Source organism: Scatophagus argus, chromosome 16 (assembly GCF_020382885.2).
Source record: "Scatophagus argus isolate fScaArg1 chromosome 16, fScaArg1.pri, whole genome shotgun sequence".
NCBI lineage: Eukaryota > Metazoa > Chordata > Actinopteri > Scatophagidae > Scatophagus > Scatophagus argus.
Window position 1 is genome coordinate 6,239,743 of NC_058508.1, and position 22,072 is coordinate 6,261,814.

General features: G+C 42.8%; 2 protein-coding genes across 2 annotated transcripts; one reads left to right on the top strand and one right to left on the bottom strand.

The window, feature by feature from the left end:
* The first annotated feature begins 1,808 nt into the window (after positions 1 to 1,808).
* On the top strand, positions 1,809 to 3,980 carry LOC124073199 (serotonin N-acetyltransferase-like). Its single transcript, XM_046415267.1, has 3 exons — positions 1,809 to 2,249; positions 2,553 to 2,707; positions 2,835 to 3,980. The coding sequence occupies exons 1-3, from the start codon at positions 2,093 to 2,095 to the stop codon at positions 3,201 to 3,203; spliced, it is 681 nt and encodes a 226-aa protein (XP_046271223.1). The 5' UTR covers positions 1,809 to 2,092; the 3' UTR covers positions 3,204 to 3,980.
* Positions 3,981 to 6,684: 2,704 nt separating this feature from the next.
* On the bottom strand, positions 6,685 to 20,948 carry LOC124073628 (envoplakin-like). Its single transcript, XM_046415988.1, has 22 exons — positions 20,413 to 20,948; positions 17,551 to 17,650; positions 16,653 to 16,807; positions 16,321 to 16,444; positions 16,110 to 16,241; positions 15,981 to 16,022; positions 15,719 to 15,880; positions 15,300 to 15,407; positions 15,091 to 15,186; positions 14,888 to 14,998; positions 13,442 to 13,588; positions 13,171 to 13,325; positions 12,975 to 13,072; positions 12,657 to 12,829; positions 12,349 to 12,527; positions 11,842 to 11,980; positions 11,497 to 11,690; positions 11,228 to 11,378; positions 11,033 to 11,116; positions 10,799 to 10,933; positions 10,605 to 10,697; positions 6,685 to 10,446 (listed from the first exon to the last, which is right to left on the bottom strand). The coding sequence occupies exons 1-22, from the start codon at positions 20,451 to 20,453 to the stop codon at positions 6,955 to 6,957; spliced, it is 6,111 nt and encodes a 2,036-aa protein (XP_046271944.1). The 5' UTR covers positions 20,454 to 20,948; the 3' UTR covers positions 6,685 to 6,954.
* Between the last annotated feature and the right edge of the window lie 1,124 nt (positions 20,949 to 22,072).

Below are 22,072 nucleotides of genomic sequence, written 5' to 3' on the forward strand. Positions count from 1 at the left end.
GATAACCAAACGGTCACAAAGCAATGACAGCAAGGAGCTGATGGGTTAAGTGTAGACACAGTTATTGGGATGTATGTATGTTAACTCAGATAATGTTCAGGTTAACTATAACTAGCACACAAAACAGCAAACAAGCTAATGACCGCTAAACAATTGAGGGAACATTAGCTACATACCTTTGTTTTTGGACCGTTTCTCCTCTTCTTCTTTCCATTTCTTTCTGAAATAATCACCCGATAGCTTTGGCCTTTTTCTGTCCATTATGTTTATAACCTGAATCGGAGTCGCCTCGGGAATCAACAGGTTACGCTAATGCCAATGACCTCTGACGTGACGGACAGCAGGGGTCAAGACTAAACCAACACATTGGTGGTGTACAGATTTTTGAATAGTAAGACTGTATTATTGGCCTTCGCACAACCCACAGACGATAAACAAGAGTGTATGGAATTTGAAACAGGCCTACAGTTGGCAACTATCTAGTGTTATGAATGAAATTTACTATGAGTGCTTTTTGATTACATAACTGTGGAGCAATTAGGAGGATCCCCGTCCCCCTCCTCCTTGTTCCAGTGGTTTGACCTCGGTGAGTGACCCGACCTCCACCCCTCACTCCCCTGCTGCAGAGTTGCAGTAACTGCAGCGGCGCTGTCGCGGGGGCGTAATTACAACGCCAGGGGGCGCCAATTATTAATTAATTATTTATATGTTTTTTATGGTGTTTTTCCTCACATGCCGCCCCCGGCAAAGTGCCGCCCTGGGCGGCCGCCCAATTCGCCCATATGAGAAACCGCTACTGCTTGGCTCTGCGAGTGCCCTTCTTCCTATACCTCAGATTAAGATTTTCATAATAAAACTTCTAAAAGAAATTTGTGTTGAAGCATTTTGATATTGATATATCTTCAATCCTGTCCTGTTAATCATCTCACGACCGCTCAGATTTAAATTGAGACCCTTTAAAAGAGCCCGATCCCAGGTTGGCCAACCGCTGGACTGAACTGCCAAACAGTGGGACTTTATAAAGTGGTCAAAACTACAGAAGCCTGCCTGATCAGGCTGAGCAGATGCAAAAGCAAAATTCTGATTCCGCACTAATGCATCAGTATCAGTTTTACTTTTGACATTCCTGAGGACATCCCACCCAGTGGACAAATCCACTGCCACTCCAGTGGCATCTTGAATGCAGCTCACCTGGAATAGACTGTTTTTCTATTGTATTCCTCAGTGAAAAATCTTCTTTCACCACTGATGCATACATAAAATCACAATAATCTTAAGTGCGTAAAATCCAAATTGTGTGATTACCTATTAGTCACTTTCTCCAATAAAGACACAGCGTTAACTCTGTCCGGTACATCTGACACATGTCCGTAATGCGCCGAGTTGTGGAAACAACTTGTGTAATCCTTCATCATGTGACACATAGTAATAATCACTTCATAATGAAGAGGGACGTCTGTCGTGCTGAGACAGGGACAGGGACAGAGACAGGGACAGGGACAGAGACTTCCTCCGGTAAGTGTCACTGTTGTTAATGTGTCGGGAAAGCGGCGTCACAGGCTGCCGTTGCTTCTCACGTAGCTCGTGTTTTTATTCTTAATTGTTTTATGGGGAAGCAATGAATGTACGTTTATGAGCTGTGCCACTTATTACACATATGCATATTTATTCTCTGCACCGACCAATCACTAGTTTATTATCAACATTTTAGTGGCGGTTTACTAAGTTAAAACTTTAAAAATAAATAAATCTGCTGTTGTTGTAAACATGCTGTATATAGAAAGCGGAGGTGCAAATCATTTGTTATTATCTGTCAATTCGTTTTAGAGGCGAAAACCAAACGGCAACAATCGCCACAGCTAATTGTAGGGTTCGTTATGATTGCCCTACACAGTTGTGACCTTCATTCATTCACTGACATCAAATATTCAGATGCAAATCAGCTGGTGAATCACAGGCGGCAAAGCTGTCCTATAAATATGGACACAAACCATCCTGTTGTCCTCGCAGGGTCCGACAGACAGGTGATCCTGCCGAGAGACAGAGGACAGAGGAGACACTTTTGGGGAGGAGAGAGAGCGCGTAAAATCAGATGATGTCCATTGCTGGCGCGCAGCCTTTCATCAAACCAATGCAGCCCCCGCCTTCCGTTTCTCCTGGTATCCAAAGGAGACACACGCTTCCCGCCAGCGAAGTCCGACCGCTCAACACCCAGGATGCCATAAGCGTCTTTGAAATCGAGCGAGAAGGTAAGTGACCCGTGTTAACGCAGAAGTGAAGGACAGACCCTCTGTGGAGTGAGGGAGCTTTACGCCGACAGAGCGCTTTGTGCCAAACTAGCTGTGGCATCGACAGTTTTCAGTTTTGCGTGTAGTGTGGTGAGTAGTCAGACATTCTGTTTTACCTGTGAGCAGGTCGTGTTAAATCTTTACAACTTTTCCCGACACTCACCACAAAATTTACTGGGCAATTTGCGCCGCCTTTCACGTGCGTAAAAGTAGTGCCAAACCATGTTTTTGCGCACAGCCATTCACTATTTCCCCTTCTCTCAGCATTTATCTCAGTGTCAGGTGAGTGTCCCCTCCACCTGGACGAGGTGCGTCATTTCCTCACGCTGTGTCCAGAGCTGTCCATGGGCTGGTTTGAGGAGGGCCGACTGGTGGCGTTTATCATCGGATCTCTCTGGGACCAGGACAGACTAACTTCAGTAAGAGACCCCGCATCTTCCCAGTTCATCATTTACCTCTTCATAAACAAATGCTTATACAGTGCATTAATGGACACCAATCTGTGTATATGATCAGCAGTTATGATTTCTAACCGTTTTGCTCCAGGATGCACTGACTCTTCACAAGCCCCACGGCTCCACCGTCCACATCCACGTCCTCGCTGTCCATCGCACCTTCAGGCAGCAGGGCAAAGGTCCCATCCTGATGTGGCGCTACCTGCAGTACCTCCGCTGCCTGCCCAACGTGCGTCGAGCGGTGCTGATGTGCGAAGATTTCCTCATCCCCTTCTACTGCAAGTCGGGCTTCAAGGTGCTGGGGCGCTGTGCCATCACCGTGGCCAACCTGACCTTCACTGAGATGTGGTACCCCATCAGCGGCCACGCCTACATGCGGCGCAACAGCGAAGCCATCCGCTTCCCCCAGCATCCTCTGACCCTGCCGCTCACAAAGACTGATGAGCATGTTGACGTATGACTTTAAGTCTTTTTCATTTGAAGTTAATGTTGTACTCTTTGTAGAACATGTCAGGGTTTTGGGTGGCTGCTTACTCTGTTCTTGTTGGGACTTATTTCTTCTATTCTCACACTGAAGCTGGTCAGTCTGTCCTGCGTGAAATTGTCTTAATGTGTGCAATAAAAACAAGAATGCACTACACTGTGATGTGATGTGTTATATGTGATCGAGTTTCCTTTGTAAGACCTGTGTCCTGTGTTCATCACTCACCTGTGAGAGCAGCAGAGCAGTGTGCTCAGCTATTACAGCAACTCTAACTGGAGTTACCTTGATTATGTCTTGTATTTGTGGTAGATATTTGGATTTGTTGCTGTACATCAACATGCCTCCTGCTTAGCACCTTTCTGGGCTTCCCGCAACTGTGAACTGACGTCAGCGATCAGGCTTTAGCAGCTCAACCGCAGCTCCTCCAGCTCTATTAGGGGGCTTTAGCTGTTGTAAACGTCCGAGGATTTAGAAGGAGATCCAACCATCAGTCAGTCTGCACATCCAATGTGCAGACTACTTAAACCAACTGGCATAATCTACACTTTGGTTAGATGTGATGTTTCCTTTCATATTTGTGTCTGTTTCAGCATCACAGTTTCAATAAAGTGTTTTATACTGTTTCTTAAGGGGGAAAATGAACCTTTTTGATTTGTCCTCTTGAAGGCATTCACAGTTTTCATCACTTGTCTGACAAGTTTATCTAACCAAACATTCCCCTGAACACCACATTATCGCTATTATTAACAATGAAATGTTCCCAGCTTTCCTGCAGTATAATGTAAGTCTTAAATATAATGTGTTAAATATGCGAGTATCTTCACCTGTCTCTGAACTGTACCTCTGGCTACTCGAGCCAGCCAGTGGGAGGCTTTGTGCTCTTGCATGGCGCTTTAATCCATGACACAGTCACCGTCTAATCCACTAACGTGCAAGGGTGAGCATCCAGTGCCCCTCTGAAGGACAAACTCTGCACTCAGTAGTCACCTCAAAAATGACCCAGAACTTTAGTCAGCATCAGCACAAAGCGAGCGGGGGCAAAGATGTTCAAAGTCTGATGCAAATACCTACTTATTACAAACAGCAAGTACATTGTGCCAAAAGGAAGAAGCCTCTGACGCAGTCCTGTATGTAGCTTATCGAGTCATAGCGAGAGCCTCCACTGAAACTCAGATTAAAATTGAAAGTGAAAAGTGTTGATGAGGATTACAGATGAGGGGTATTTGGGCATTGAAATCAAGTTTACATTTGATCAGACCACCTCTGCAGTTCTGCAGAAAACAGCACACACTGGCTGTGTTTACTCTAAGGACTCTGAAATTCTTTCAGATTGAAACTAGTTTTGTAAATCTCTCTGGACAAGTGGACTTCAGGAAGGTTAATTCTAGCAATACAGAATGCAGTTAAATTTTCTCCTACAGACAGGAATCTGCAGAATGAAGATGGCTTGCAGCATGATTGGTTGAAAGCCTGATGCTGCCAGCTGGCGTCTTTGCACAGTTGGCTGTCGGTAAAATCTGAACTCTGCTGCAGTTTATTTCCTCTGGCGGAAGGTTTCAACCAATGAATGGCAATGAGGAACTTTTTTCAGTGTGTGCAGTGAACTTGTTTTACTTCAGTAAATGCATCTTGCCTCAGTATTGTTAGGAACTGGTCTGTGCTTATAACTCATGTTAATGTTAGTTAACATGGCCATACTTTTTATTCATGTGTTTGTATATGTGCTGTTGTGTGTGATTGCATGGGTTGGCAATTTCCAGTATCAATAATTAAGTGCCTGCCTAATTTCATCGCAGAAAATTGTCACTGCTCCTGATATTGTCACACGAAGAGGTAAAATACAGCACATGCTCACTGAATAAGAGTGCTTTAAATAGCAGTTGATACGGTGTTGGCATGATTGCAGGGCAGGTGAAGAGGAGGCTTTGTTATCCAGAGTGTAAGTGAAAAATGCACAAATGCTTACTGTCAAGGCTTTAACCATCAGTGCTGCAGGCTAGTATTATGGCAATAATGATCCAGCAAAACAAAAAGGAGCTGCCAATTACCATGTACATCACTCAGGCGATGGTCTTGTCAGTGCAAATGTGCTATTTGTTTCCACATACTGTACGTGACGCCGTCGTACTCCGGGTTGTTTAGCTGACTTTTTATTAGGGAGGCAGTCATCGCACATGACTTAGGTCTGTGCACTGTTGATAGAAACTGGAGAAAATGAAACTTCCTAATATCTAGAATTTGATTCCAGCCAATAATCTATACACTTTATTGCCAAAAGGTATGTGATTGTTTAAAAACAATAGAGGAAAAGGAGAAAGAAAGGAAAAGAAAAGACATATGAGCCCCCCTCCCAGACACAGAGTGGGGCAACTTCGGCCTTCAGACAGGCTCATGTGCAGTAATCCCACAAAGTCCTTTCAGTCACCAGGTAATCTGTCAGGCAGACATCCCAGCAGAGAGCTCACATACTCCCACATCAACACTATTTACTGTAACCTCCTCTGTGGGGTTGGATGGGGTCTTGCAGTATCCATGTGGGTTTGACCTCATTAACCTTAACACACTACATGCTTGTGTGTGAGTCATATTTAATCTTTATCCTTAATGCATCATTGTCCAGTGTTTTTCCAGGCATGACTTGTCTGGGTTTACGAGCATGGAATATTAAGTACAGCGAGGATGTTATGTCTGGAAAGGGGAGTTACTGTACACATCATAAATTGTGCAATCCACCCCCCCCCCCCCAACCCCCCTAATATTAATTGTAAGACTTAGAGTCTACAGCCGTGCTAGCAGCTCTGTGAGCCTGGGCTAACATTAGTACATTAACATACTGAATGATTACTATGTTCAGCATTTTTGTTTAGTATGCTAGTTGTTAGTTATGACTAGCTACAAAGCACGGCTGATGGGAATATCCTTAGTATTGCAGGTATTTGGTCTAAATCAAATTGTTGGACCAATTCAAATTTGATTCTCATGATGGCACTGGAACAAAGTTATCATAATTCATCCAATGTGTGGACCAAATTTCAATCCAGCAAATACTTGTTGACATGTCTCACTCAAAAGCCACAAAGTCAGCATCAATGTGGAACTAGATGAAAAGTCAGGGGATCGCCAAATTCATTATGACTCTTGTCTGTACCATATTTCATGGAAAAAAAAACATCAGTTACTTCATTATGGATCAAAATAGCGGACTGATTGAATCAGTGACAAACCGACCAGCATTGACCAGCCATCTCCTGAGCCCAAACATTTAACATTACTACAAAGCAGGAGTCAGAATGAAGATATATGATAATATCATATGATAATCACCATAATTACAATTATTTTATTGATATTGAGAATAACTAAAAGCTCATCTCGTTTATGTATTAAATTGAGCTTCCACTTCCGTTCTTGTGAATTACATGTTAATATTTTAAATAACCGGTCAGAACAATGAACGTGAGGCTTGTGGAGTTTAATGAACACATGGATTTAGAGTTACAGCGTTGAAAAAAACAGTTTACCATAAAAAACAAACATTATTCATTTTTACAGCAGACCCCAAAATAGTACTGAAAAAACAGATCCACTTGTACAGTTTTACCAAAAAGTTCTTCCAGTGTTTTCCAAAAGTGTATAAACATCTCTTTGTATTTTTATGTGTATCAGTTAGCACTAACATACACCCTTTAGAACCAGTGGCTGCAATATGACATAATGCATCCTAAATCTAGGCTACGTTGTAGGGGGAACTGAACCGGTAGTTTGAGTATGACGGAGCATTTGAGGCATCAGTGGAGGCTGCAGGAAGCAGCAGGAGCCCTGTGCTGATATCTCTCTTACACCGATCCATCGCCTGCTTGTATGATATTTTCTCTTTAGTGATTGGGTCTACCAGCTCTTTTGTGTAGGACGACTCATCTTGCAAGTCATCAGCAGTTGTGCTGTCAATCAGATGGGCGGCGAGAGCTTCTTGGACAGTGAGGCGGCCTGCTTTAGAGGGATTCACCAACCCACCAGTCAGATACTGCGCTTCCATGTACCTTTTGGCATTTTCATGGGGAATATACCCTTTCTGTGCTGCCTGGCCCACAGCAAGTCGCTCATTGGTCACTGGATCAGCGACTCCAGTAAAGGCCTTCTGGGCGTTCAAAAGTTTGTACATGTTACCTTGGTCAATTAAACCATGTTCAGCTGCCTTGTGGACAGACAGTTTGTCCTTTTTGGTGAGATCAACGATTCCACCAGAGGCTGCTTGCGCCTCCAACAGCTTCAGAGCTGTGTCAGTATCAATGAGTTTGCGAGTAAGGGCACTTCTCACAGACATTCGACTTTCAGTGGTGATGTCATAAATACCAGAGATGGGGAAATAATCATCACCAGCTGAAGCAGTGAGGTTGTTCAAACTGCCACTAGGCTGAGTGTTGAGATTGGTGTAGGAGGACCTTAAAGAGGTTTGCATGGAGTTCAAAGGAGACATTGGGGTGGGTTTGATGGGTGACCTTGGGGATGTTATCACAGGAAGGTGCGGCTTTTTGGTTTCGCCTGCAACAAGGAGGGCAAACTCAGAAATGTGCATTTTCCCTTCCTTGTAGCGGTTCAAGTCATACTGAGTCAACCGACCATCCGCCAGTGCATCCTTGATAGAGTGCTGCTTCCCACTTTTGCGATCTTGCAGAATTGTTGTATCCCCGTCTGGACTAGTTGAGGTAATTTCCTCCCAGTCGCACTCCAACTCTGACAGGTGAAGGTAATGGTTGCGATCAATTAGCCCTTGCAAGTAGGCTTCATAAGGAGACATGTCTTTACCGGTTTCTGGGTCCATGATGGATATCTTTGTGGTAAGATTTGTTTCTCTGGTGTGAGTTTCAGACTGGTCCTCTCTTTTAATGTTGTTCTGCAGCTCAGTGATGAGTGTGTCCTTCTGGTGTATTTTGTCTTTTTCATTTAAGATTTCTTTCTCCAGCCGTTGTATTTCAGAGGACGTTTTAAGACTCCTCTGCCGTGCAATCTGGTTTCTCTCGCTCATCAGCTTGGACTGTTGCTGGAAGACTATACTGATGTTCTGTCTTTCGGACTCCAGCAATCGGAGCTGTCTGAGGAGATCCTCCTTCTCTCTCTGCAGAGCATCTCTGCTGGTGATGAGTGTGGCCTCCTCCTGAGAAGACACAGACTTTGATGTGTGCAGATGGGTTATTTTGATGTTGATGTTCTGAATGTCATCGTCCTGGTCACGCCTGAGATTTCTCTCCTGCATTACAAGCTCTCTGAGATGTTCCCTTTCAGCCTCTACGGCTGGGTCTTTCTCTACACGAACAACTTCTCTGTAAACAACCTTCTCAAGAGACTTCTCCTTTTGCAGAATTTCTAACTTGATTTTCAGGTTGCGGATTTCTCTTTCTAGACGAGTGATGTTGTTGCTCTCAGTCTCCAAGTTGACACGGATACCATCAGTAAGTTTTTCCAGTTTAGGGTCCCTCTCCACTTTCAGGACCTCCTCGATGACAATCTTTTCCTCAACAGGCGGAGGGGAATTTTCAAGTTCATGAATGCGACATTTAATCTGCCTGAGCTCTGACTCTACTTGGATCTTCTTCTGACGGTCATCCATCTGAGCCAAGGTGCTCTCTTTTTCGTGAATCAGGGCTCTGAGCTGTCTGACCTCTAATTCAAGCTTTCTACGGGCTTTCATTTCATCATCTAGGTTCTTGTTCAACTTGTCATGCTCCAGAATCTGATTGGGGTCCTTCTGGAGACGCACCACTTCCTGCATTACAATCTTCTCCTCTGGTTTCTGCCTTTCAAGGACGATGTATTGGTTCTGGAGGTCAAAGAGACACTCCTCCAAGCTGCGGCGTTGGTGAATCTCTTCTCTTACATTCCTCCGAAGCCTGTCAGCCTCTTTCTCAAGAAGAGGATCATTCTCATATTTGATGAGTTCTTTAGTAACTAGTTGGGTCTCTACCTTGGATTTTTCAGCTTTCAATTCATCTCTTTCCTTACGCAGATGCATCAGTAGCTCTAGGGTGGTGTCACAGTTGACTTGCAGACGGGCAACTTGGTTGTTTAGTCTCTGCAACTCCCGGAGGATCTCTGGGCTTTTCTCTTCTTTGATCAACTCCTGGATCACCTCCTTGTACTCCACTTTGGGTTTCTGAGCCCGCAGGGTGGTTAGAGTCCCTGTCACTGTGTTGATTTCTTTCTCCAGGTCTGTGCGCTTACGGTTTGATTCCTGCAGCTCTTTTCTCAGACGCACCAGCTCCACCTCTGTCGCAGGATCAACTCTGTATATCTCATTGATGATCTCTTTGACCTCCACTTTAGGCCTGAGCTTCTCCACTTCACCGTAACGTAGCTGAAGGGTAGTCAGATCCTTCATCAAGATAACGTTCTCATCTTTCTCCTCTTCTAAAGCCATCCGTAGTTTCTTTGCCTCGTCAAGAGTTTCTGGATCTTGCTGTACTTGCTTCACCACCTTGGTGACTATCTTAGGTTGGATAGTGGGAATGACTCTCTCTAGTGAGTTTATCTGGCTCCTTGTGCTAAAAATGTCATCGTTTAGCAATTTGCATTGTGATTCCTCTGCTGCAATATCACCTTGGAACATGAGAACAGCTTTTAGCATCTCTGGATCCTTTTCAAGCCTCACCACTTCTTTCTTAACAATCTTCTCCCTGATTTTGGGTTTCTGCTGAGATAGAAGCGTAAGCTCAGTTTTCACATGAACTGCCTCAGTATCTCTCGTTTGTAGCTCCAGTCGTATCTTCTGCATCTCGTCTTTAATCCTAGCAGCTTCTTTGTCAAGCTGCGGGTCTCTCTCATATTCAGTCAGTATCTTGGTCACCAGTTTAGGTTCAGTTTTGCTCAGCTGAATTTCCAATTTGATAATCTTCTCATTAAAAATTTCAATCTCCGAATGGGTTTTTGACCTCTTAAAAGCTTCGTCCTGGATCCGATTTTTCAGGGACTGTAGCTCCTCTTCTAGCTTGGGGTCACGATAGTATTGCACTACCTCCTTCTCCTCCAACCTCTCCACTCCTCTCCTATTCTTCAGAGACACAAACCTCTTACGGTATGTTTCCAGGTCTCTTTCAGCATGTAAGCGCCTGGCAATCTCCTCATTTAATTCATTTTTCAGACCATCGCTTTCCTCCAGATCTTTCATCTGACTCTGTAGCTGCAGCTGCTGACTGATGACAACCTGACTAACTTTCTCTTCATTCTAGACGTGAGTAAAAGGACATGAGAAAGAAAGAGAGTGAGAGAGAGAGAGAGACGGTCATTTCAGAACTGAAATCAATAATTTTGGGGAGGAATGACTAAACTATTACTGCTAAAAATTTTTACTGATAATGTTAATTGAATTCCATAGTGTCATACCCTGGCCATGATGTTCTTTGCTGTTCCCAACTGGCTGAGGAGCTGGTCATTTTCTGCAGACACCTCAGAGAAAAGGTTCAGTAGATTTTTCTCCTGTAGTGAAAACAGAACGTAAAATGTTTCAGTTTAAAAGTTAAAGTTGTCAAAAGTGTCATGAGTTCTTAGATTTTGTTAAGAAGTTTCTATAACTCTACCTTTCTCTGTACAGCCTGAGCCATAGTCAAAGTTTGAAGTTTCTTTGGGACTGGTTCTTCATCGTCATCATCGTCGTCATCATCGTCGTTATCATTCAGCGTGCCACAATAAGTGTTTGTCTTAACCTCATATTCCTGAAAGGAAATACATTTAAATACAATTAAGTGCATAGCTAATTAACTGTATTAGAATTGCAAATGGCAAATAAGGGTGATCATATTCTCTGAACTCACATTTAGGATGCTCTGCAGATCACGAGAAAGACCCTTGACGCGGTATAAATCACCTGATTTCTTATTGATATCCTCCATCACTCTCTAAACAAGATATGCAATCGAAAACAAAGCAGTGTCATATCACTGTTGAAACAGACATGACTTAGTAGAAGCTGTAGACAGGTAAATGTATGCAAAGACACTTTCACTCACCTCCTGAGAGTGCTGCTTGGCTGTTATCTGTGCCACATCATCAGTAGGTTTCACTGCATTATTGGGCAAATTGACCAAGAAGAAATCCAGCGACTGAAGAGCGTTCTGGAAATCTTGATTTTTATTGGTTGCTTCCTTCACGAGAGCAGACCTGAAGCAAAATGTAAAAACACGCTTCATCACAAATGAAATGTTTCCATTTATAATAAAAACATATTTGTCGGGACATAGAAAACACACAGCCAAATACAGTTACAACAAGGCCTCACCTTTCCTGGAGCTGATTATTGACGATCGTGTAACGGTTCTTCAGCTTTTTCACCTCATTCTCCTGGCGGCGGATGTCAGGACAGTATTCATTGAAACTCTGCTGCAAAGGGCTGCATGCTTGCTCTGTCAGATCCAAATCTCGGCCCAGTCTATTCAACTCATCCTTCTTTGAGGCGACATCCTTATGCAGAACCTGTTTAGCGTTCACAGAAAGAACAGAGATGAAGAAAAAACACACTATAGCTTTGGATCCTTTTGGCATCTCACGCTCTATCCTGTGATATCAGCCTGTTCTGAAATTGTTAAATATATGATTTTTTTTGGTTGAACATAAAGTACAACACCTGCAGCTGCTGGTTACGACTCAAGAGGGCATCAGGTTTATCAAGAATGACGCCATCTTTAGCAAGCTGCTCCTCAAACCCAGAGACAATAGTGTCCACCTTCTGCATCTGCTTCTCGAGGAACATGGAAGCTGTAGCTCTGGATAAGAGGAGCAAAACACAGGAGTTAATAACAAAAAGAAAACTGAATATGATTTTTTTAAAAATACAAATGTGTACTCATAGAACTACTGCTTAACAGTAGCTGCTAAGCTGATACAGTGAAGAGTCATGAAGTTATACAACAATATTTACCTAAAATTGCTTACATTAGCTACCTTATCTTGTAAAATCCTGAGTGTGTTGTATTGAGCAAAATTGTGCTTTCTCCACTTAAATGAAGACTGCTTTTAAATTGAAACAGGAAGCATAGGTTACTTCTTCTTTTAAATTGACATATGTGCACTTTAAATGTTTTAAGAATCGTCTTAATTGCACTGTGCTACAATTTCATTCTGATCTTCTTACTTTTTATTGTAAAGCTCCATAAGGGTGTTGATGTCATCAAGCTTGTCATTGGTGGCGCTGAGTTTGGGGGGCAGGGAGGAGGCGGTGGGTCCCAGGGGTTTCTTGGCTAGAATAGGCACAGTGTCTCTCTGGATCGCAGACTTTTCAGACTCCAGTTTTCTCACAGTCTGAGCTGTTTTCTGGAGTGCAAGTCAGTCAAAATCATTAAAACGTGTGAACATGTGGAGCACAACATCCGCGGTAATGAAGAAAGTGATGAAAGTGTAACCTAGGTGTTATTGTGAGAGCATAATGTTGCTCAGGTTCACCTCGTGTTCTTGCAGCCTGTTCGACAGGTCTTGTGTGGGGTTGCGGTTGTCAAGCGGTGCTCTGAGTCGGCTCAGGATTTGTTTTTTGCATTGATCCAGCGCTCTGTTGATCTTGTCTAATTCATTGGCTAACTCTGTAGCTTTGGGATCCTCTGGAGCACTTTGGACAGCAGCTGAGGAGGAGCAATGACATTAATTCGACAGTGAAAATTTAGAAAAGTCCAGACTCTTTCACAGTGTTTTAACCGAGTGAAAAGAAAAAGAAAAAAAGAGTGAAAAAGAAAACGAGTGTTCTGTTAAAGTGTTTTTTCTTCTCACCTGCCTTCTGAGGCCGAACAACCTCCACAGTTGGGTTCTTCAAGGAGGTAATTAGTGCAGATCTGCGGCTCTTTAGGTCCCTCAGCCTTCTGTCCAAACTGAACACACACAGACACACAGTGTTTCGCTAACATACATCACAGGCTCTGTTGTGATCACATTAACAAAAAAACTATTGCAGGCTTGTCTTCTGTACCTGTTTACTTTCTCCAGGGCCTCAGCATCAGGTGGTGGGACCATGAAACATGCCCCAGGGAGGGTTCTGGTGTTCCCGCTGCTTGTTTGAAGCACCCAGTTCTTAATATCAGAGATGGACTTCAGGTTTAGTGTCTCACCACGCCTCACTGTGTCCTGAAACAGACAAAGATGACGATCAAATAAAGACAACCAGAATATTTTGGCTTTCTTGTTTGTCTCCATCATGTTTTTATATTACAGCCTATAATATTATGCTGATCACATGCTACCTGTTCATCTGCCCAGTCACAGAGAGCCATGGCTGTGGTGGGCTTGGTTGGCTGGACTCGGCGTAACTTCAGAGGCACGATGCCGCTGCTGAGCTCCCTGAGGTCAGCCAGGCGCTGCTCGTTCCTCTTTACTGCTGGTTCATCTCCCTGAAGGTATTGTCGAGTTAGGACAGAAGCAACACAAACCAGTGAGGATCTAAATGCATCTTTTCTCATCTGTTCTGAGACAGGGTCATTGAGTAATCAGGATGAATGAGCAAAGTAAAACCTTATGAGTTAAAGAGTGTGATGCATGACATGTCCAGGCAACTTAAAGATACTTAGAGATGTTACCCAACCTGCTGAGTCATGGTATGACAAAGACTGAAAATATAAGCAAATAAATAAAGGCCATAAATAATACAAACAAAGCTGGCACTAGTTTGGTTTGCAGTCACTTTCCACTCGTCTTCACAGCGTGCTCTTTCCAGTGTGGAACTAAATTAATTTTATCATAGATTTTTCTAATGTACCTCCTCTTCATCCTGCTCCTCTTTTTGTTTCACTTTTTTGTTTCAGCCAGGTATTATTACATCACTGACTAAAATGTAAATAAAAAAAAACAAAGAAGTTTTGCTTTTACAAAAGAGTGAACAATGTAGCACGTGTGGCTGACGATCAGTCATGTGACCACTTAAGAATTAGCACTTGTGAACATTACACAAGTGTAATTCTCTGTTTGACAAATAAGGGCCTCAGCTGGTCAATACTGAGTAGCTAAAGCTAATTCGTGGGTGTCTAATTGAACTGTGAATAATATAATTTCTTGACAATGTAATAAAATTTGCACTTAACTTGATCAAAATGTAATAAATTACATTATATTATAATTACATTTGACAGTGTCCAGTTAAAGATGGTTAATCTCTGGTCTTATGGGTGGGCCTTGTAGAACGACCAACCAGCAGGGGTGTAGGTTGGTTCATTTCCCGCCGAAGAGGATTTTAGTTTAATGCATCTTTGCCCGATAACAACATCTGCCATCTGATAATCTGTAAATTTCAAATTCTACATAAAACTGTAGAATGCTGTTGTTTTCAGGAGACTATATGACACTAACAGTGTTATCATATCTTAAAACTTGCACATTTTAAATTCAAAACTTTTAAAAAGCATGTTTTTGCATTATTAATTTATCAGTAAAAATTATCACGCAGACGTCTTATTATAAGACATTTTATTGTATTACTGGTCATGTGATCAATTATTGGATTTTACTACACTTTCTGTCAGATTAAGTGCAATTCTTATGACATTTTCAGGAAATTATTATATTATTAGGTGCTACAAGCAAGGTATTTAGTTTATTGAGTTTGCCTAATGCTGATGAGGCTTCAGTTTTGTCCCTTTCAGGATTTTGCAGAACTGAAACCACGAAACTATGACTTTAAAAAAACACAATGGTACCTCCAGGGCCAGAAGGACCTCAGGGTTGCTCTTGTTGGCCAGAGACTTTGGGTCCAGGGTGGAACTGAGTCTCTCCAGGGACTCGGACAACGTCTCTGCATCCAGCTGGAACTGCATTGGACGAACAGTCACTTTTAACATGAGCTGTTGTGAACCGGCAGTTTTAGCAGAAGAAATGTGTTGTGCAGCCAGAGACTTTTTACCTTCTTGTAGTCTTCAATGTTGTCCAGGTGAATTTCCTGTGCAAGGCACAAGTTGAGAAAGGCTTGCCACTCGATCTGCACAGCATCTCTGTGTGTCTGACAAAAACAGTCTTGTTCAGTTTGATTACAGTTAGTTCATGTTGGGTACTATGACTGTTTATCGCAGTTATCATACAGACTGTAATGTCTGACGCAGCTGGCAGAAGTACCTTTATTGCTGGCGTGCCAGGGTGTTTCATTTCAACAAGACGATCGCCTTCATCCTGTAGCTTGTTGATCTCATTCTCATGTGCTAGCAGTCCATTATTTTTGAATTTCTGGATATTAACAGAGTTAAAGGATGCAGAAAACAGGTATGTCGATCAGATTCTTCCGGCAGCTAAGCAGTCATTGTGTACCGTACTGGTTACACCAGTTGGTCCCTGAGCTGGTGCAACCAGCCCCTACAGAATTATGCTTGAAGGCAAGCTGACAAACAAAAGTTTTAATATTCCTCTTTCCAAAAATCTCTCCACCCAGCACTTTGCTCCGATCACAAGACGACACAATGAGCCAGAAAAAGAAAATCAGTAATCACATTTGCCTTTTAATGTCATCACCATCACACAGGCTGTAGCTGTCTCCTCACCTCATACTCCATGCGGACGCTTGGAGGGTCAACCATGAGATCACTCCAGTCTCTCTGGAGGATCCTCTCCTGCTGGCCTGACAGGTAGACCAGCTCCTTACTGCAGCTCTGCATGTATTCGTGCAGAGAGGCCAGGTGGTTGCGTCTCTGCTGGGAGCTCTCCTGCAAGACAAACGTACAATGTGTAAACCTCTCTGAGATCCTTCAAGCACACACTGGAGCCTTAGAGTCAACAAGCGCAAACAAAAAAAGCCTAACTCACATATAGTTGAGCGTATTTCTCCTTGAGGGCGGCATACTGCTCCTACAAACAAAGAAGAAGATAAAAATGATTCATCCTGCATGTAGTCCTGCAGTGTGCATGCATGTGTTGATACACCCGTTGGTGTACCTGAGACGTGGTGGTGCTGGGTGTCAGCTGGGTGCTGTAGGCCTCGATCGCCTGGTGCAGGATGTTATGCGCTGCAATCTGCTTCTCTACGTCAGTCAGGTTGGGGCCATATGCTTCTGAATTTAACTGTTTCTGAAAATCACAGCATTACAAATCTTAATGATGACGAAGATGTTCAGCTACCAAAGACTGGATTAAAGCTCGGACTAACCTGTTTCTCATCCAGCAGAGGACCCCAGTTGATCTTTTGTTTTGGCTCCACATCTTGCATCTGGTTGTACAGTTCCCTGTAAGTGCCGCAGTCCTTTGCCCAGCGTTCATGAAGATTTCTCACACTGAAAAAAGGGGACACAGAAGTATCTCAAGTAGATGAGTAGAGAGAACAGAGCAGTGAATGAGAATGTGGAAAAGACGCTTTTGTTTGCCAGCGCATCTCTGCGGTATGTAACATATCGAGTTCTAGGAGCGTCTGTTGGCTCAAATGTGTGCTTGTATTTGTGTGTATTAATTTGTTTGTTTTTTGATGCTCCAGAATAAACTCACTCTCTCTCTATTTCATGAGCCTGTGGGTGCTTTAGCTTCTTGGCCCTGTCCACGTCCATGAAGAGGTCCTTCAGCAGCCCCTCAGCGTCCTCCAGGTTGCTTGAGTTGACTTTCTGGTGGATCAGAGACAGATTCTTCCCACGGCGCTCTGTATCCTACACAGGAACCAAAGGAGTGCAAAGTTGAATCATGTTTAATTCAAGCTTTTGAATTGACTGAATGTATCAAATAGCATCAAAAAGTGAAAAACCTATCACAGTTTTAACTGAGGTAACTGAGTGCTGATTAATGCTTTTGTCTTATTTCTGCTGGTTTTCCTTGTTTTAATACCACTTTGTTTACATGGAAGGACCAAATGTATGACAGCAAGTTGGTTGAGAGAAAGTTATGTCAATAAGAATAAGAAAAAACAAGAAAGAAAACAGAAGGCTCCAAAACAATCTAACAAAATGCCAACACTCTTACAGTGATGACACCCTGCATTTCCAGCACAAAGACAGAATATTAATCAACCAAACTGAGATTTTAGGGTTGCACAGATTAAATGCATACTCAGCAGGATTTGTTGACTGCTGTCTGCAAGCACAGCATTCAAATTTGCAAAAGGCAATTGATGAGTCTCATTTCCGGGTTGTTCTCAAGAGCCTCCGACCCGAAGTGGCGACAATCTTGTCTCCGCAGTCGCTCCAGAACACAGCCAAATATCAAGAAAATACAGTACATACTTCTAGTGGGTCTGGGTAATGATTAAGGGGGATATTTTTATGAGCCCGTGTCTATGAAAATCTCACAGAGTATACCTTTAGTAACAGCTTTCAAGTATCAAAATATCAAATTAAGGATAATGTAGCATTTGAGTGTGACTCAAGTCAGCTGCAGTGTTACGTGGACTTCTTACCAAAGCCAGCAGCTCCTCTGTTTGCAGGATATTCTTCTCTACTTGGTCTGCATTCTTCTGCATGCGAGAAATCAGCACAGCCAGGTCAGTGACCTGACTCCTGGGAAGAAGCACAGGAAGAGGGATGGTCAAAATCCTCCAAAGCAGTGATTCTGTGCAGAAGCTCGATATGTTTGTCTTGTTACTGCGATTGTTTTTGCTTTAACACTTAAATAGCTGTTCAGCAAATCAGCTTTCATACAGGAGAGCCTACAGTCCTGTTGTTATGGTCCAATCAGGCAGAGGAAAATTTAGCTTTTAGGAAATCATTCAAGAGGAGCAGGTTTGTAAAGTGGTGCAGGTATAGTGAGATCAGTGCAAGACTGTAGAAATACTCCATTACTTATTACTAAATTATTATCAGTACTAAAGCTGGCTGAGGTGTAGATAATTATACTCACTTACTTATATGCATATTGTTGGGTAATTTAGTCTACAAATGTTTCATATTTTAGAAACTGATTGGATGTTGGTGTCTAATCTTGATCTTCAAAGTAACTAGTAACTGCTGCTGCTGCTTTTTGCACCTCAGCTTGATCATGTTACTTTTGTTTTAGGTGATTATTAAAAGACACTGAAGTTAATGTCTCAAATGTGCAGAAAAAAGCCTCCAAAGGCAGGAACAAAGTAGATTCCTTCACTGGCGTGTCACTCATGAACACTTTCTACAGACCTGTTTGAGCTCTCTGGATATTTGTTCTGTCAGTCTTCCTCCACTGTGACATGAATGCCAACTATTTATTGTGACACGCCCTCATCGGGACCCAGGGGACACATCGCGGCGGCGGCGGTGGTGGTGGTGGTGGTGCGGGGCAGTCAGGAATGTTGTCTATGTGTGTGAACTGCAAAGGTGAATGTGCTGCTCTGTTCAGCTCTTATCATTACAGCTGTGTCATTAGACTCCAGAGGAGCTGTGACAGATGTAGCCTGACACTGAGGCTCGCAGCAGGGCAGAGTGCTGGAGGACTTCTGTTACCTGCGGGGATTTCTTTCAGTGACTCGCAGCGGTGGAATGTGATGGAGTACGTTTACTTTTACTTGTGCAACTTCATGCTTCTCCTCCACTACAGTTCAGAGGGAAATACTGTATTTTATATTCAAGTACATGTTTTATGTATAAATCACATTTTATTTATTTGTTGTTTGTTTTTATGTATGAGCTACTAGATATTTAAATATAAAAATGAATGAATAAAATGAATCTATATAGCTATTATTTAACTACCCAATCATGTACAAATAGTGCTGAAACAATAAGTCAGTCAGTAAGTCACATTATAGAAAATTAATCATTCTGAGGATTAAGTCATTTTTCATGCAGCATTTCACAGTTTCAGCTTCTTTGATGATTTGTTTCTTTTCCTTTTAAAGATTTTAACAATTTTAATTTATTTTCAGGATTTTAAGGTTTGGACACAACTAGTAATGCAAATTCACCACTATTAGGCTCTGGGTGATTGTTTTCTCACTATTTTTTTAATTTTCACAAACTAAACAACTGATAAATTGATGGATTAATCAAGATTATGATCAGAAGAATAATCCATAATGAAAGTAATCATCAAGAATAGCAATCCTATATAAAATACTTTTTGCTCTACTTCAATCAACTAAAACAGTAAAACCCTGCTTTCACATTAATGTGTGAATAATGATTTAAAAATGGTTGAAAATATAAAAGTGAGTCAGAGGGGACATTGTTTACATGCGGTTGACACTTTAAGTTGTAACAGAGTACTTTTACTTCCTACTCCACTGAATGCTCCAAACAGGCTCTTATATGTGCTGTGTAACAGCTACATGACAGACACACAGCACTGCTGAAGCGCAGCACTTTCTTCACATTATCATGAATTATCAAACCTGTATATCAGAAACTGTGCGAATGCAATGCAGGCAGCACATTATACACTCACTGACTCACTCGCTTCAAGCTCAAGTGTCACTGTGACAATTAGCAGCAGAGCCCCTGCCCTGACACTCCCACAAACCCGTCCTGCCTTCAGCTGCACGGCACGCCCTGCTGTGAAGTGTACCACAGTATCTGTCCCCCACTGGTGACATGCTGCACCAAGACGAGATAAACACCTGTTCAGTCATTTGGAGACGAGCCGGGCAGAGGTTTATCAATCGCAAACGTCAAGTACACACGTTTACCGCCCTGCGCAACTTCATAAAACATGATTAACGGGACCTTGAGTCAACTCACCCCTCTGTTCAAACAACCACGCGTTGCACTACATAGCAATGACAACAAGCCCCACACCACAAACATTATAGACTATCTAAGTAAGATTAGAGCGTAACATGCACACTGGTTACCCATCAGCTTTATGAGTCAGCACACTGGCCTGTTGTGTAGCCCCAGTTATGCATTAAGTGAGTCGGTAAACTTATAATACACCCTTTGGGCAAAGTTATAAACAAAAGTGCTATGGCTAAGTAAAGGAGTCAGATGAGTTGACAGGAAGACAAACACACTCAACGTGTAAAGTTAAACAGGAAAGAGAAGAGAGTGTTCATTCATTTTGCAAAGCACCTCATGCTGCTTTAGTGTTTGTAAGAGTGTATGAAAGCTACTTGTATTGACCATGGACTATATGTTAAAAGCAAGCATATGGCACCTGTATCCTGCGGCACACTTTATCATGCAGGGAAATAAAACAGTCCTCTCCTGTGCAAACACAAATGGGGTGGTACAAAAATGCCCACATGCTGCATGTAGCAGGTTTCCGCTCAGCCCTTCACAAGAAAAAACAGGCGGCAAACACACACACACACACACACACACACACACACACAGCTGAAAGTGACAAAACTTACTTGCTGATCTTTACAGGGCTGTTTTCCGTTTTCTTCGACATCTTTGGAGGCTGTGCAGGCCTGTTTCTGTAATCGGAGTCTGACTGTGTTCCTTCCAGGTCCTCACACTCTCCTCTCCTCTTTCCTCTCACTCTTTCTTGTCTCTTGTGGCTTCCCCCACTTCCACCCCGGTTAAGGAGCGTCCACCTGTCTCAGCTCCTCCCAGGCCAGCAGGTGTGTCGTCAGCAAAAGCAGCTGAGGAACAGACCGGGCAGACCTGTTCCACGATCCTGCTGCTTCACAGCCCTCACTCTGACTTTATATTCTAGGAACACAAATATAGAAACAGACAAAATAGAAAACTCTGATATGGCCTCAATATGTCCTTCATACCACACTTTCAAGTCCTGGATCTTTCTAACTCTACACACCTGCCTATGAAACTCACCTCTGAAGCTGTTAGTAGTGACTGTGCTCTTATCAGCTCCATGCAACACACAATATGTGGCAGGACATTGTCCTGTGTAGCCAAATTGGTTTGGCCCAGTGACGGGCCATAAAGTCCACTTATCCTCAGCTAAAATACAGCGATGAATTACACAGGTGGTCCACATGTGGTCAGAACATGGGCCACATATGATCCATGACATAACCATATCACAGCCAACCATATGGCGATAACCATTTCTACAGGAAAGCACAGTGAGGACAGCATGAACCACGTGAAACAGTCATGGTTGCCTATAGGATAAGTGATGTACAGAATTATGGTCTAAGCGTGTAGCGATCTCACCAGAATGTCCATCATCAGGGTCTGTGTTTTGGGTCAGAATAGGAACAGCTATAGTCACACAGCTGGCTGAAATGTACCTACGTGAGGGACCATATGCGGCCTGTGTTCTGGTTAGCAAGTCTGGACCACCTGTGGACCGTAATTCATCGCTGAATTTGGCAGAGGTGGTGAATAGCAAGTGAATAGTGAGCTGTGTGGCCCAAAACTGGGTTAGACCCATTTGGCTGTGTGATAAAACACTTACTGTGTCCACCTGTATGATCGTGGTGGAATGCAGCCGAACTGGTCTCACGGCAACTAGGTAATGTCTTTTTTAGTACTTGCCTTTTTTGCTCATTTAGACATGACAAGCAAATATCTAATTTAGATTTTGATATTTCTTATATCATTACTTGTGAGTGTGAGCAACCTAATCACTAAGGTTCATCTAAAAACATCCATACTTTGTTCTTAGCTTATAAAGGATGTGAACAGTAGTGTAGTTGCACAGGCTGCCACTCTGGATAAAGAGTGACAAGACAAGACAAGATAATCAAATATGGCAAATGCAGACAAACCTGGATGTGTCAGATTGATTTATGTAACTTTTATAATTACCCTGCAACATGAAGGATTGGGAAAAGCAGCCAGGGAAACGGAGAATATTTCCTGCTATCAGTGGTTATCAGATACACGCCTTATATAATTACTTCGGTGGCATATGAGGAGTCAAGGTCTAGTGCGAATAAAAAGCAAACTTCACATGCTGCCAAAAGATTTTTAAAAAAGCCTGATAACAAAGACAGTGTGCAAAAATACAATGCATGCACAGTGTTTCATTTGTGTCAGGCGCATTTGAGAAATATGCACTATGCACAAGAAAGTGGGTGGTGGGAGTGGGAGACACTT

Excerpts from the sequence above, each read along its gene's own strand:
- LOC124073199 (XM_046415267.1), top strand. The coding sequence starts at position 2,093 with ATGATGTCCATTGCTGGCGCGCAGCCTTTCATCAAACCAATGCAGCCC. Across the intron at positions 2,250-2,552 it reads CTTTGAAATCGAGCGAGAAG|CATTTATCTCAGTGTCAGGT; the intron begins GTAAGTGACCCG and ends CCCTTCTCTCAG. Across the intron at positions 2,708-2,834 it reads ACCAGGACAGACTAACTTCA|GATGCACTGACTCTTCACAA; the intron begins GTAAGAGACCCC and ends GTTTTGCTCCAG.
- LOC124073628 (XM_046415988.1), bottom strand. The coding sequence starts at position 20,453 with ATGTCGAAGAAAACGGAAAACAGCCCTGTAAAGATCAGCAA. Across the intron at positions 14,999-15,090 it reads ACATTGAAGACTACAAGAAG|TTCCAGCTGGATGCAGAGAC; the intron begins GTAAAAAGTCTC and ends CGTCCAATGCAG. Across the intron at positions 10,934-11,032 it reads ATCTGCAGAGCATCCTAAAT|GAATATGAGGTTAAGACAAA; the intron begins GTGAGTTCAGAG and ends ATTTCCTTTCAG.